Source organism: Phyllobates terribilis, unplaced genomic scaffold, assembly GCF_046119375.1.
Source record: "Phyllobates terribilis strain yellow unplaced genomic scaffold, ASM4611937v1 Scaffold_8__6_contigs__length_399053987, whole genome shotgun sequence".
Taxonomy (NCBI): domain Eukaryota; kingdom Metazoa; phylum Chordata; class Amphibia; order Anura; family Dendrobatidae; genus Phyllobates; species Phyllobates terribilis.
Genome location: NW_027362768.1, coordinates 296,474,407 through 296,488,375, shown reverse-complemented (window position 1 = coordinate 296,488,375; position 13,969 = coordinate 296,474,407). Strand labels below are relative to the sequence as shown.

At 45.6% G+C, this 13,969-nt stretch overlaps 1 protein-coding gene across 1 annotated transcript in view; it reads right to left on the bottom strand.

The window, feature by feature from the left end:
- LOC141157341 (inter-alpha-trypsin inhibitor heavy chain H3-like) overlaps nt 1–13,969 on the bottom strand; it is a 308,234-nt gene that overhangs the window by 58,779 nt on the left and 235,486 nt on the right. Inside the window, exon 13 of the mRNA XM_073644460.1 lies at nt 6,173–6,312. Within this exon, the coding sequence (XP_073500561.1) occupies nt 6,173–6,312 (140 nt within the window). The remainder of the gene's footprint in view (nt 1–6,172; nt 6,313–13,969) is intronic.

The window sequence follows — 13,969 nt, the reverse complement described above, 5'->3', positions numbered from 1 at the left end:
ACGCGAACAATCATCAAGATTGGCGCCAAATTTAAACAACGCTCCGCTGACTGGTCGCGGACGCCAGCCGCGACCAATCAGCGAGATTGGTGCCAAATTTAAAGAACGCTCTGCTGATTGGTCGCGGCTGCCAGCCGCGACCAATCAGCGAGATTGCCGCCAAATTTAAACAACGCTCTGCTGATTGGTCGCGGACTCCAGCCGCGACCAATCAGAGAGATTGGCGTCAAATTTAAACAACGCTCTGCTGATTGGTCGCGGCTGCCAGACGAGACCAATCAGCGAGATTGGCGCCAAATTTAAACAACGCTCTGCTGATTGGTCGTGGACGCCAGACGTGAACAATCATCAAGATTGGCGCCAAATTTAAACAACGCTCCGCTGACTGGTCGCGGACGCCAGCCGCGACCAATCAGCGAGATTGGTGCCAAATTTAAAGAACGCTCTGCTGATTGGTCGCGGCTGCCAGCCGCGACCAATCAGCGAGATTGCCGCCAAATTTAAACAACGCTCTGAAGATTGGTCGCGGACTCCAGCCGCGACCAAACAGCGAGATTGGCGCCAAATTTAAAGAACGCTCTGCTGATTGGTCGCGGCTGCCAGTGGCGACCAATCAGCGAGATTGGCGCCAAATTTAAACAACGCTCTGCTGATTGGTCGCAGACGCCAGGCGCGAACAATCATCGAGATTGGCGCCAAATTTAAACAACGCTCTGCTGATTGGTCGGGGACTCCAGCCGCGACCAATCTGAGAGATTGGCGCCAAATTTAAACAACGCTCTGCTGATTGGTCGCAGCTGGCGTCCGCGACCAATCAGCGAGATTGGCGCCAAATTTAAACAACGCTCTGCTGATTGGTCGCGGACGCCAGGCGCGAACAATCATCGAGATTGGCGCCAAATTTAAACAACGCTCTGCTGATTGGTCGCGGACTCCAGCCGCGACCAATCTGAGAGATTGGCGCCAAATTTAAACAACGCTCTGCTGATTGGTCGCGGACTCCAGCCGCGACCAATCAGAGAGATTGGCGCCAAATTTAAAGAACGCTATGCTGATTGGTCGCGGCTGCCAGACGCGACCAATCAGTGACATTGGCGCCAAATTTAAAGAACGCTCTGCTGATTGGTCGTGGACGCCAGGCGCGAACAATCATCGAGATTGGCGCCAAATTTAAACAACGCTCTGAAGATTGGTCGCGGACTCCAGCCGCAACCAATCAGCGAGATTGGCGCCAAATTTAAACAACGCTCTGAAGATTGGTCGCGGACTCCAGCCGCGACCAATCAGTGACATTGGCGCCAAATTTAAAGAACGCTCTGCTGATTGGTCGCGGACGCCAGGCGCGAACAATCATCGAGATTGGCGCCAAATTTAAACAACGCTCTGAAGATTGGTCGCGGACTCCAGCCGCGACCAATCAGCGAGATTGGCGCCAAATTTAAAGAACGCTCTGCTGATTGGTCGCGGCTGCCAGTCACGACCAATCAGCGAGATTGGCGCCAAATTTAAACAACGCTCTGCTGATTGGTCGCGGACGCCAGGCGCGAACAATCATCGACATTGGCGCCAAATGTAAACAGCCTTCTGCTCATTGGTCGCGGTTGCTAGCCGCGACCAATCAGCGAGATTGGCGTCAAATTTAAACAACGCTCTGCTGATTGGTCGCGGACGCCAACTGCAAACAATCAGCAAGATTGGCGCCAAATTTAAACAACGCTCAGCTGATTGGTCGCGGACGCCAGCCACGACCAATCAGCGAGATTGGCGCCACATTTAAACACCGCTCTGCTGATTGGTCGCGGTTGCCAGCCGCCACCAATCAGCAATATTGGCGCCAAATTTAAACAACTCTCTGCTGATTGGTCGCGGTGGCCGGCCGCAACCAATCAGCGATATTGCCACCAAATTTAAACACCACTCTGCTGATTGGTCGCGGTTAACGGTCACGAATAATCAGCATTATTGGCGCCACATTTAAACACCGCTCTGCTAATTGGTTGCAGCCGTGACCAACCATTATTGCCGCCAAATTTAAATACCGCTCTGCTGATTGGTCGCAACCGCCGGCCGCAACCAATCAGCATTATTGGCGCCAAATTTAAACACCGCTCTGCTGATTACGCCCGGTCGGCCGCATACATATTCTAGAATACCCGATGCGTTAGAATCGGGCCCCCATCTAGTAATTTGATATTTTGACTGACCAGACTTTAATAGATCTGTAGATACCAAATGTTTATTTAATTTTTTTTTTATAAATATATTTTTTAAAACCTTTTATTTCTTTACTTTTTTTTAGTTTCTTTAAAGGACATAAACTTTTGATCATCTGTCTATATTATATACTGCATTTCAACTGTAATGCAATATATAGTAATAATTATGGACTAGTATTCATAGGAGCACCGTCATGACAGGCATGTGGGTCTTCAGTGGACTCTCAGCTGGCAAGGCCACACATTGGCACCCTACAATTATGTTTGAGGTGGTCAATGTGAATCAGTGTGCTCCTATGTAACTTGCTGTAATTGCTAATATCAAAGATTTACCGTGTCATTTAACAGATTTCCAACAGCGGTCAGATCGAAACTCCAGCAAAGGGTGTTAGAGGCAGATGAAGGTTGAATAGCATATCCTTCATTTCCTGGGAATGGGGCACGCTCCATACACTTGCTCCTGACAAATGCTGTACATGCATGGAGCTAGTCATTAAGTAGTTTATGGGAAGTTGTCATCTGACCTAGACCCCCTAAATCGCTATCAAGTATGTACCTGGTTGATCCTGCCAGTAGCATATGCTTGTCTCAAAGATTAAGCCATCCACGTGTAAGTACACACGGACGGTACAGTGAAACTGCGAATGTTCATCGGCCTATCCGTTCTCTACACTCCTCAGGTGATTTTCGACTAACATTCGCACTAATCTGTACCTCCCACTCCCAGCTCCAAGACTTCTCCCGAGTTGCACCTATTCTTTGGAATGCGCTACCCTAAGAAATTAGGATGAACCACAACTTACACAGTTATAGGCGCTCCCTAAAGACACATCTGTTTAGGGCGGCCTATCATGTTCCCTAATCAATGTCCCTCTATATATAGCCCATCCACTAGTTCTCTGAACATAATTCTCCATCAAACTTCACCGCACCCAGAAGCACTATAAATATTGGCTGGTGACTCGCTCATGCAGCCTTTATCTATCCTCCAATCCCTCAAGATGGCTGGACTATCATGGTAAATATGTACCTGTACTTTGTGTCACCCCCACCTCACCGTAGATTGTAAGCTCTTACGAGCAGGGTCATCTTAATTTTTGCTTTACTTATTGTATTATCTTTATTTGTTACTTATGACTGTTGTATATGAACCTCTGAATTGTAAAGCGCTGCAAAATATGTTGGCGCTATATAAATAAAGATTATTATTATTCTCTACATTCTAAGAAACCCCTTTATGTGACATAGCGATCACGGAATTAATGTAAAATTAACTTTGAAGTTGCACTCGCGCTATGCAAATTAGTAGCCGATTAGTCGGGAATGGCGTTGATTACCGTGGGCTAATCCCTGTAACTCAAAAATGTCAGTTTAAATATAGTTATCATTAATGGATTTTGTGTTTTATTAGTGGCATATGGGGGCTGTAAAACCTTTTTTTTGCTGGTAAATGCGGAGCTTCTTTGCGACTATACGAGTCCGGCATTACTGCTGAAACCGGGAATGTACACCTGGCTTCATTGTGCATTCTCCGGAACGGAGAGCATCATGCGCATGTGCGATATCTGCAAAGAGCCGGTGGTGATGTCACTCTTTCAAATCATGTCGCTCATGCCCAGAGAGCATGCTTACATTATTAGAAGTAGCATTAGTATGGGGTAATCAATGCCCCTCCCCCACTCCCCAAATAGTCAATCTGCATAGTGAGAACACAGCTTTAAAGTAAATTTTATATTAATTCAGCAATTGTTAAGCCACATAAATGGGCTCATTAGAATTCAGGGAAAGGTTGCTATATAGTCATGGTGGTGATTTACGGAGGTTAGGGCAGTTGATAGGTTCCCTGTAAAGGGGTGTCACCTTTTCATGCACTTATAAAAAATATCCACAGGATCCCACCAAGTGGACCAGCATCTGTCTGGGGAACATGGCCTTGATTCATGCTGCTGTTAATGCAGAGGTGGTCGCAATTCTCAATCATTTGTATGGAAATTCCGACCATCTCTTCACTGAAAGGAGCACATTGCAAAGCCCTGCTCTTAATAATTATAATAATAATATTTTTATTGATATACAGTACAGACCAAAAGTTTGGACACACCTTCTCATTTAAAGATTTTTCTATATTTTCATGACTTTGAAAATTGTACATTCACACCGAAGGCATCAAAACTATGAATTAACACATGTGGAATTATATACTTAACAAAAAAGTGTGAAACAACTGAAAATATGTCTTATATTCTAGGTTCTTCAAAGTAGCCACCTTTTGCTTTGATGACTGCTTTGCACACTCTTGGCATTCTCTTGATGAGCTTCCAGAGGTAGTCACCGGAAATGGTCTTCACTTCACAGGTGTGCCCTGTCAGGTTTAATAAGTGGGATTTCTTGCCTTATAAATGGGGTTGGGACCATCAGTTGTGTTGTGCAGAAGTCTGGTGGATACACAGCTGATAGTCCTACTGAATAGACTGTTAGAGTTTGTATTATGGCAAGAAAAAAGCAGCTAAGTAAAGAAAAACGAGTGGCCATCACAACTTTAAGAAATAAAGGTCAGTCAGTCCGAAAAATTGGGCAAACTTTGAATGTGTCCCCAAGTACAGTTGCAAAAACCATCAAGCGCTACAAAGAAACTGGCTCACATGAGGACCGCCCCAGGAAAGGAAGACCAAGAGTCACCTCTGCTTCTGAGGATAAGTTTATCCGAGTCACCAGCCTCAGAAATCGCAGGTTAACAGCAGCTCAGATTAGAGACCAGGTCAATGCCACACAGAGTTCTAGCAGCAGACACATCTCTACAACAACTGTTAAGAGGAGACTTTGTGCAGCAGGCCTTCAAGGTAAAATAGCTGCTAGGAAACCACTGCTAAGGACAGGCAACAAGCAGAAGAGACTTGTTTGGGCTAAAGAACACAAGGAATAGACATTAGACCAGTGGAAATCTGTGCTTTGGTCTGATGAGTCCAAATTTGAGATCTTTGGTTCTAACCACCATGTCTTTGTGCGACACAGAAAAGGTGAACGGATGGACTCTACATGTCTGGTTCCCGCCATGAAGCATGGAGGAGGAGGTGTGATGGTGTAGGGGGGCTTTGTTGGTGACACTGTTGGGGATTTATTCAAAATTGAAGGCATACTGAACCAGCATGGCTACCACAGCATCTTTCAGGGGCATGCTATTCCATCCAGTTTGCGTTTAGTTGAACCATCATTTATTTTTCAACAGGACAATGACCCCAAACACACCTCCAGGCTGTGTAAGGGCTATTTGACCAAGAAGGAGAGTGATGGAGTGCTACTCCAGATGACCTGGCCTCCACAGTCACCAGACCTGAACCCAATCGAGATGGTTTGGGGTGAGCTGGACCGCAGAGTGAAGGCAAAAGGGCCAACAAGTGCTAAGCATCTCTGGGAACTCCTTCAAGATTGTTGGAAGACCATTTCCGGTGACTACCTCTTGAAGCTCATCAAGAGAATGCCAAAAGTGTGCAAAGCAGTCATCAAAGCAAAAGGTGGCTACTTTGAAGAACCTAGAATATAAGACATATTTTCAGTTGTTTCACACTTTTTTGTTAAGTATATAATTCCACATATGGTAATCCATAGTTTTGATGCCTTCAGTGTGAATGTACAATTTTCAAAGTCATGAAAATACAGAAAAATCTTTAAATGAGAAGGTGTGTCCAAACTTTTGGTCTGTACTGTAGCGCAAGCGTTTACAATTCAGACAATTTACAGATATTATCGACACTGTCCCCATTGGGGCTCACACAATCTACATTCCCTATCAGTATGTCTTTGGAGTGTGGGAGGAAATCGGAGAACCCAGGAGAAACCCATGCAAACACGAGGAGAACATACAAACTCCTGTTCTTAAGATAGATGAGTTCTGCAAAGAAATTGGTACAATAATTTTGAAGAGCTAATTAAAAAATGCACTTGACCTAAGCACATACCGTTTTTCCAATAGCTGTTGTATAGTGAGATATGCCCAGAGTCTCTCTGTAAAGTCACCAAAGATATATTTCTGCTGCTTGCTCACGTCGTCCTCGCTTTGAAGTTGAACAGTTTCATTGTATTTCTTAGATTCATCAGCCTATTAAAAAAATAACTTTGAGTCACATGTCCAAAGTAGTTAGTAGGAAAGTAAAAATGATATCTAATTATCAGAATTTTCTGAGGCTAAAGAGGGAACAGCCTGAATAATTTTTCACGATAAAGGTTTCCACGCTACATATTTGCTGCAGATTTTGTTGCAGAAAGTTTTTCCCGTTCATCTTAAACAACCCCATTTATGTGAATAAAATCGATTTTCAGTTATATAAGTTTCAGCAATAAAATCTGCAGGGTGGCATTTTACCTTATGGGTATGTGCACACAATGCCTTTTAGATGCTGGTATGGAGTTTTTAAAGTACAGGGTGTCCATTTATATGGATACACCTAAATAAAATGGGAATGGTTGGTGATATCAACTTCCTGTTTGTGACACATTAGTATATGGGAGGGGGAAAACTTTTCCAGATGGGTGGTGACCATGGTGGCCATTGTGAAGTCGGCCATTATGGATCCAACTTTATTTTTTTCAATGGGAAGAGGGTCATGTTACACATCAAACTTATTGAGAATTTCATAAAAAAAACAATGGTGTGCTTGGTTTTAACGTAGCTTTATTCTTTCATGAGTTATTTACAAGTTTCTCTTTGTTTACAGCCATTGACATGTCACAGAGGTTAACACGTGAGGAGCGGATAGAAATTGCCTTGATGTTTGGTGAACGCAGTACCCGGGTCATTGCAGCAGATTTCAATACAAGACACCCTACGAGACCACCCATCTCCCATGCTACAGTTAGCAAACTGCTTGCCAAATTTCGTGAAACAGGTTCAGTGTTGGATTGGCCAAAATGTGGACGCAAGAAAACTGTCACTAATGAAGAAACATCAGTGGCTGTCCTAGCTTCATTCAGCAAGAGCCCACAGCGTAACACTCGCCGCATGTCACTGGAGAGTGGCATCAGTCGAACATCCCTTTGGCGGATATTAGCTACTTACAAATGGCACCCTTACAAAATCCAGCTGCTGCAGCATCTCAACGAGGATGACCCAGATCGGCGCACTGAATTTACAGAATGGGCAAAACAAAAATTGGAACAGGACCCGCAGTTTACACAGAACATTATGTTCAGTGATGAGGCAAACTTTTTTTGCGAATGGTGAAGTTAACAAACAAAACCACCGCTATTGGTCTGACACTAACCCACAGTGGATAGATCCCTCCAAGACTGTTGGAACATAAAAATTAATGGTATGGTGTGGTATATGGGGTACAAAGATAGTGGGGCCATTCTTCATCAATGTAAACCTCAATGCCACTGGATATCTGAAATTGCTACATGATGATGTGTTGTCCTCTTTAAGCACTGAAGATTGCACATTCCCTGAGTTTTTCCAACAAGATAGTGCACCACCACATTATGGGTGTCAGGTCCGAGCATTCCTACATGAACAGTTTCCTGGAAAGTGGATTGGTCGTCGTGGGCCAGTTGAATGGCCACCAAGGTCTCGTGATCTGACCCCCTTAGACTTTTATCTTTGGGGTCATCTGAAGGCAATTGTCAATGCTGTGAAGATACGAGATGTGCAGCATCTGAAACAACGGATACTGGAAGCCTGCGCTAGCATTTCTTCTGCGGTGTTGCTATCAGTGTGTCAAGATTGGGAGAAGAGGGTTGCATTGACAATCCAACACAATGGGCAGCACTTTGAACACATTTTATAAGTGGTCATAAACTTGTAAATAACTCATGAAACAATAAAGTTACGTTAAAACCAAGCACACCATTGTTTTTCTTATGAAATTCTCAATAAGTTTGATGTGTCACATGACCCTCTTCCCATTGAAAAAAATAAAGTTGGATCCAAAATGGCCGACTTCAAAATGGCCGCCATGGTCACCACCCATCTGGAAAAGTTTTCCCCCTCCCATACACTAATGTGCCACAAACAGGAAGTTGATATCACCAACGATTCCCATTTTATTTAGGTGTATCCATATAAATGGCCCACCCTGTAGAAGATGCTTCATGAAAACATTGGCAGCGATTTTCCAGAAGAATGTTCTTAGTCGTCTCTCTGGTCGTGTCAGTAGCAGTTTTGCAGCTGGCGTCTTTTTTTTTTTTTTTTAAAGCACAACTCCACCGTTTTTTTTTATTGCACCGCTGGAGTTGTGCTTTAAATATTAGTCCCGTGCCCCCTGTTTGATACTCACCTGCCAACGCCTTCATCATTTTCCAGCGTCGCTCTGGTCAGTCTCTGGCGAAAAGTGACCTGCCGGCAGCTCCAGTGTTTCATGGAGCTGTGTGGAGGTCACTGTTCAATAGAAGTCAATGAGAACCTCGTTCTAGCTCTCATAGATTTGAAATTGAGAGCTTGTGACATAGTTTCTGACTTCCAGCCAGTGAGAAGCTGCTCTCACAAGATGGTGTCGTGGAACCGGAGCAGTGCTGAAAAATGGGGAAGGTGCCAAAGGGTGAGTATATGACAGGGGGCTTACATTTAAAGCACCACTTCAGCGCTGAAAAACAAAATGCTGGAGTGGTGCTTTAATTGTGTATATGTATGCTTTTGAGGTAGTGAACTAGCGAGCATGGTCAGGCCACGGCTTTGTAAACCTGAAGCAGTTAAAAGAAGCTAAAAAAGACAGAACATTTTCACAGAAATAAATTTTTACATTGCAGAGTACAGTGGCATGTAAAAGTTTGGGCACCCCTTGTCACAGTGACTGTTATTGTGAACAGTTAAGTAAGTTGAAGATGAAATGATTTCTAAAAGGCCTAAAGTTAAAGATGACACATTTCCTTAGTATTTTATTCAAAAAAATATATATACAGTACAGACCAAAAGTCTGGACACACCTTCTCATTTAAAGATTTTTCTGTATTTTCATGACTTTGAAATATACTTAACAAAAAAGTGTGAAACAACTGAAAATATGTCTTATATTCTAGGTTCTTCAAAGTAGCCACCTTTTTGCTTTGATGACTGCTTTGCACACTCTTGGCATTCTCTTGATGAGCTTCAAGAGGTAGTCACCGGAAATGGTTTTCACTTCACAGGTGTGCACTGTCAGGTTTAATAAGTGGGATTTCTTGCCTTATAAATGGGGTTGGGACCATCAGTTGTGTTGTGCAGAAGTCAGGTGGTTACACAGCTGATAGTCCTACTGAATAGACTGTTAGAATTTGTATTATGGCAAGAAAAAAGCAGCTAAGTAAAGAAAAACGAGTGGCCATCATTACTTTAAGAAATGAAGGTCAGGTCAGTCAGTCCGAAAAATTGGGCAAACTTTGAATGTGTCCCCAAGTGCAGTTGCAAAAACCATCAAGCGCTACAAAGAAACTGGCTCACATGAGGACCGCCCCAGGAAAGGAAGACCAAGAGTCACCTCTGCTTCTGAGGATAAGTTTATCCGAGTCACCAGCCTCAGAAATCGCAGGTTAACAGCAGCTCAGATTAGATACCAGGTCAATGCCACACAGAGTTCTAGCAGCAGACACATCTCTTTGTAGCGTCGGCGTCCCTGCCCTCTGCTAGGCAGGGACGCTGTTCCCCTCACCTCTCCGCTCCGAGCCCGGCGTCCTCCTCCCGCTCTGCTGGCAGCGCGCGCTCCTTCCCGGCCACGGTGCTTAGGGCGCGCGCGCGCGCACTCCCCCCCTCCTAAAGGGGCCGCGCGCGCCGTCCTAAGGAGTCCCCGGCCAATGGCCGGAGGACTTCACCATATATAAGGCACCTCCTCCAAAATGGAGGTGCCCGAGCAATGTTGTTGCACTGTTCACTACTCTGCTTCAGCCCTGAGGTCCCGTTTCCAGTTACCTGCGAGTTACCTGCCAGTTTCCTGCCAGATTGCTGTCTGATTGCTGCCTGTTATCCGCTTACCTGCTTGCTAGCCTGAGGTCCGACGGTCTGCCTTCCGACACCTGTCAGTCTGTCTATGGACCAGCTTGCCCGCTCACCTGGGAGCGCCCACCTGCTACCTGCCTGCTAGCCTACCTGGAGGTTCCGCCGTCACGTGCTGTGACCACCTGCCAGTCCAGAGACTCTTGCCCGCTCACCTGGGAGCGCTCATCTGCTACCTGTCTGCTAGCCTATCTGGAGGCTCCGCCGTCACGTGCTGTGACCACCTGCCAGTCCAGAGACTCTTGCCCGCTCACCTGGGAGCGCTCATCTGCTACCTGTCTGCTAGCCTACCTGGAGGCTCCGCCGTCACGTGCTGTGACCACCTGCCAGTCCAGAGACTCTTGCCCACTCACCTGGGAGCGCTCATCTGCTACCTGCCTGTTAGCCTACCTGGAGGCTCCGCCGTCACATGCTGTGACCACCTGCTTATCCAGAGACTCTCGCCTGCTCACCTGGGAGCACACATCTGCCATCTACCTGCTAGCCTACCTGGAGGCTCAGCCGTTACAGGTCGTACCTACCCTTTACTCAGAGACTGTCCCAGTCACTTGCCGTGACCTCCTGCCCGTTCACCCAGAGACTGTCCCGGTCACTAGCCGTGACCTCCTGCCCGTTCACCCAGAGACTGCCCCGGTCACTTGCTGTGACCTCCTGCCCGTTTACCCAGAGACTGTCCCGGTCACCTGCTGTGACTACCTGCCTGTCTTCCCTGGTCGCCACCCGCTTCCTTACAAGGACCGCCCCCTTGTATAAGTTGCTCAGAGGTTCCGCCTCCCAGACCCGTTACACTCTTCAACAACTGTTAAGAGGAGACTTTGTGCAGTTGGCCTTCATGGTAAAATAGCTCCTAGGAAACCACTGCTAAGGACAGGCAACAAGCACAAGAGACTTGTTTGGGCTAAAGAACACAAGGAATGGACATTAGACCAGTGGAAATCTGTGCTTTGGTCTGATGAGTCCAAATTTGAGATCTTTGGTTCCAACCACCGTGTCTTTGTGCGATGCAGAAAAGGTGAACGGATGGACTCTACATGCCTGGTTCCCACCGTGAAGCATGGAGGAGGAGGTGTGATGGTGTGGGGGTGCTTTGCTGGTGACACTGTTGGGGATTTATTCAAAATTGAAGGCATACTGAACCAGCATGGCTACCACAGCATCTTGCAGCGGCATGCTATCCCAGCCGGTTTGAATTGAATGACTGTTAGCTGGCTATAAAAATCGTTTACAAGCTGTGATACTTTCAAAAGGGAGTGCTACTAGGTACTAGCCATGCAGGGTGCCCAAACTTTTCCATTGGCCCATTTTCCTTTTTGTAATTTTTAAAATGTGAAAGATGAAAATATAAATATTTTCTTGCCTAAAATACAAAGGAAATGTGTCATATTTAACTTTAGGCCTTTCAGGGATCATTTCATTTTCAACTTGCTTAAAGGGAACCTGTCATGTCTTATGTACTATGTAAACTGCCCCCATTGCGTTGTTAGTGATGCAATGTGCATGGTGGTGTGATCCTCGCATTCAGTCAGAATTGAAGCAGAAATTTCCTGAGTGTTTCTGCATCTCTTTGGCAGAAAAAAGGTTGGGCGTTTTTTATGCGTTTTTGACGCGTTTTTGTACATCAATGAATGCTTTTTGGAGCTAAATAAAGTTACTTGGTTGGACATTGCTTAAACCTTGGATTACCATCAGAACTAGGGTGAGTATATTGGTTAATTTGAATGATTAAAGAATGTGTCTGTTGTAGTTCAAATAAAGTGTTTACTCTGTGTCTGTGTTTATTTAACTCTTTACTTTACTTTAAATGGGTTTTGTCATGAAAAGGTCTGATTGACACCTTGTCATCACCAAACAAAAGAGCTGGGTGTCAGCTAGCCCCATTCATCCAATCTTCATTATCATTTCTATTCACGTAATTTATGCGGATGCTGTGAGCTGGTATTTTTAGTCTGGGAAGATGCCATTTGCAAACATTTTCCCTGGTCATAATTAACATTTAACAGCTGGTTTGTTAGCCGCTATGTTCCTACGAACAGCAACAAGCAACACTTTGGACGCAGCATATTTTTGTTGTGTCCAAAACACAATGTTCTAATGTCTCACTTTTGTTGTCGGTACTTGTGAATGCACCGCATATAATGACACTTTAATTGGTCAAAATCTGCAGCGGAGACTAGCGTGTCCACTACAGAAATTGGCATGCTGCGGGTGAGTTTGGGTACGTGGCCATGATCAGGAGCTGCTGCAGGTTTGATGCTGCGTGTTTATATGGCATCAAACCCGCAGCGTCCAGATGTTACAGCATAGTGGATGGGATCTCTAGAAATCCCATGTTACCTATGCGTGCATCAGAGGCTGTGAGTCACCCGTGGACACTGACATGCGGCGCTTTTTTCAGGACCTCAGCATGTCAATTTCTCTTGTGGAGTCTCTAGTCTCTGCAACAAAAATTTGACCAATAGAAAGTATAGAATGAGATAAATCCGCATGGTTCAGTGAACATATGTGGATTTACCTGCGTTCAATAGAATGCAACGTTTTGGACGCAGTAAAAAATATGCGTCCAAAGCGCCGCTACGTCCGGATCATGGGCACAGAGCCTAAATTTTTTTTCAAAAAATGGTGTGAGCTCCCGTGTCATTTTTATAACCAGCAGACGGAAAGCCGACCGCTGGGGGCTGATATTAGTAACCAGGGAAGGGGCCATTAGCCAACAATGTTCCCTGGCTATTAATATCAGCCCACAGCTGTTTGTTTAGCCTTTACTGGTAGATTACAGGGGGACTCCAGAAAAAAATTGACGTGGGGTCCCCCTATAAAATCTAACCAGCAAAGGCTAAACTAGACAGCTGCGGGCTGATATTAATAGCCAAGGAAGGGGCCATGGATACTAGCCCCCTCTGCGGCTATTATTATCACCCCTCAGCAGTCCCAGAAATGGTGCATCCATAAGATGTGCCAAATCTGGCGCTTAGCCTCGCTCTTCCCACTGCCCTGTAGCGGTGGCGAGTGGGGTAATGGGGTTGGGGTTCACGTCAGCCTTGCATTGGCGGCTGACGTAAAGCCCAGGTTAGTAATGGAGGGTGTCTATAAGACGCCCCCATTACTAAACGCATAGTAAAATGGTCGCCACTTTTTCAATAAAAGACATGGCCAGAATAGAGTATTTTAATGAAATAAAAAACACACGATTCTACAATTTTTTTTATTACCCTGAATCCTTCGATCTCCTGAAAAAAACGTAAAATACCAAACAACCATATCCCTCACCTGTCCGCCGTCAATGAGTCGACGTACCGCCAACGAGTGTCCCACGACGATCCGTGTCACTTCTACACCAGTGACATCAGCCATCACTGATGTCACTGCTGTAGAAGACAGCAGTGTATACTGACAGGAGTGTAACATCACTCCTATCAGTATACATGTTGCAGGAAGTCACTGGGGTTGATCAGCTGAAGATCAGCTGATCATCCCCGGTGAGCTTACCACTCCGGATTAGCATTGTTATACCTGGCAGACCTATTAACAAGCGTTTTTGCAGCGTTTCCATGGCGGGAAAACTGCCGCGAAAACTCATCAAAAATGCTTTGTGTGAACTTAACCTTACTGAACTTGCGCTGTGACGAGCGGCTCCCTTCGCTTGTGCGCAGGGAAGCTCCCAGCTTCACTGTGTACGGCCGGAGCCGCATGTGCCTGTGCATCAGACTTTAGTCAGGGACTGCTAGGGACAACATGGGCCGAAAATCTCAGGCAGTGGATTGCCAGAGAACCCCTCAGCACAAGTCCCCTTTGCCGG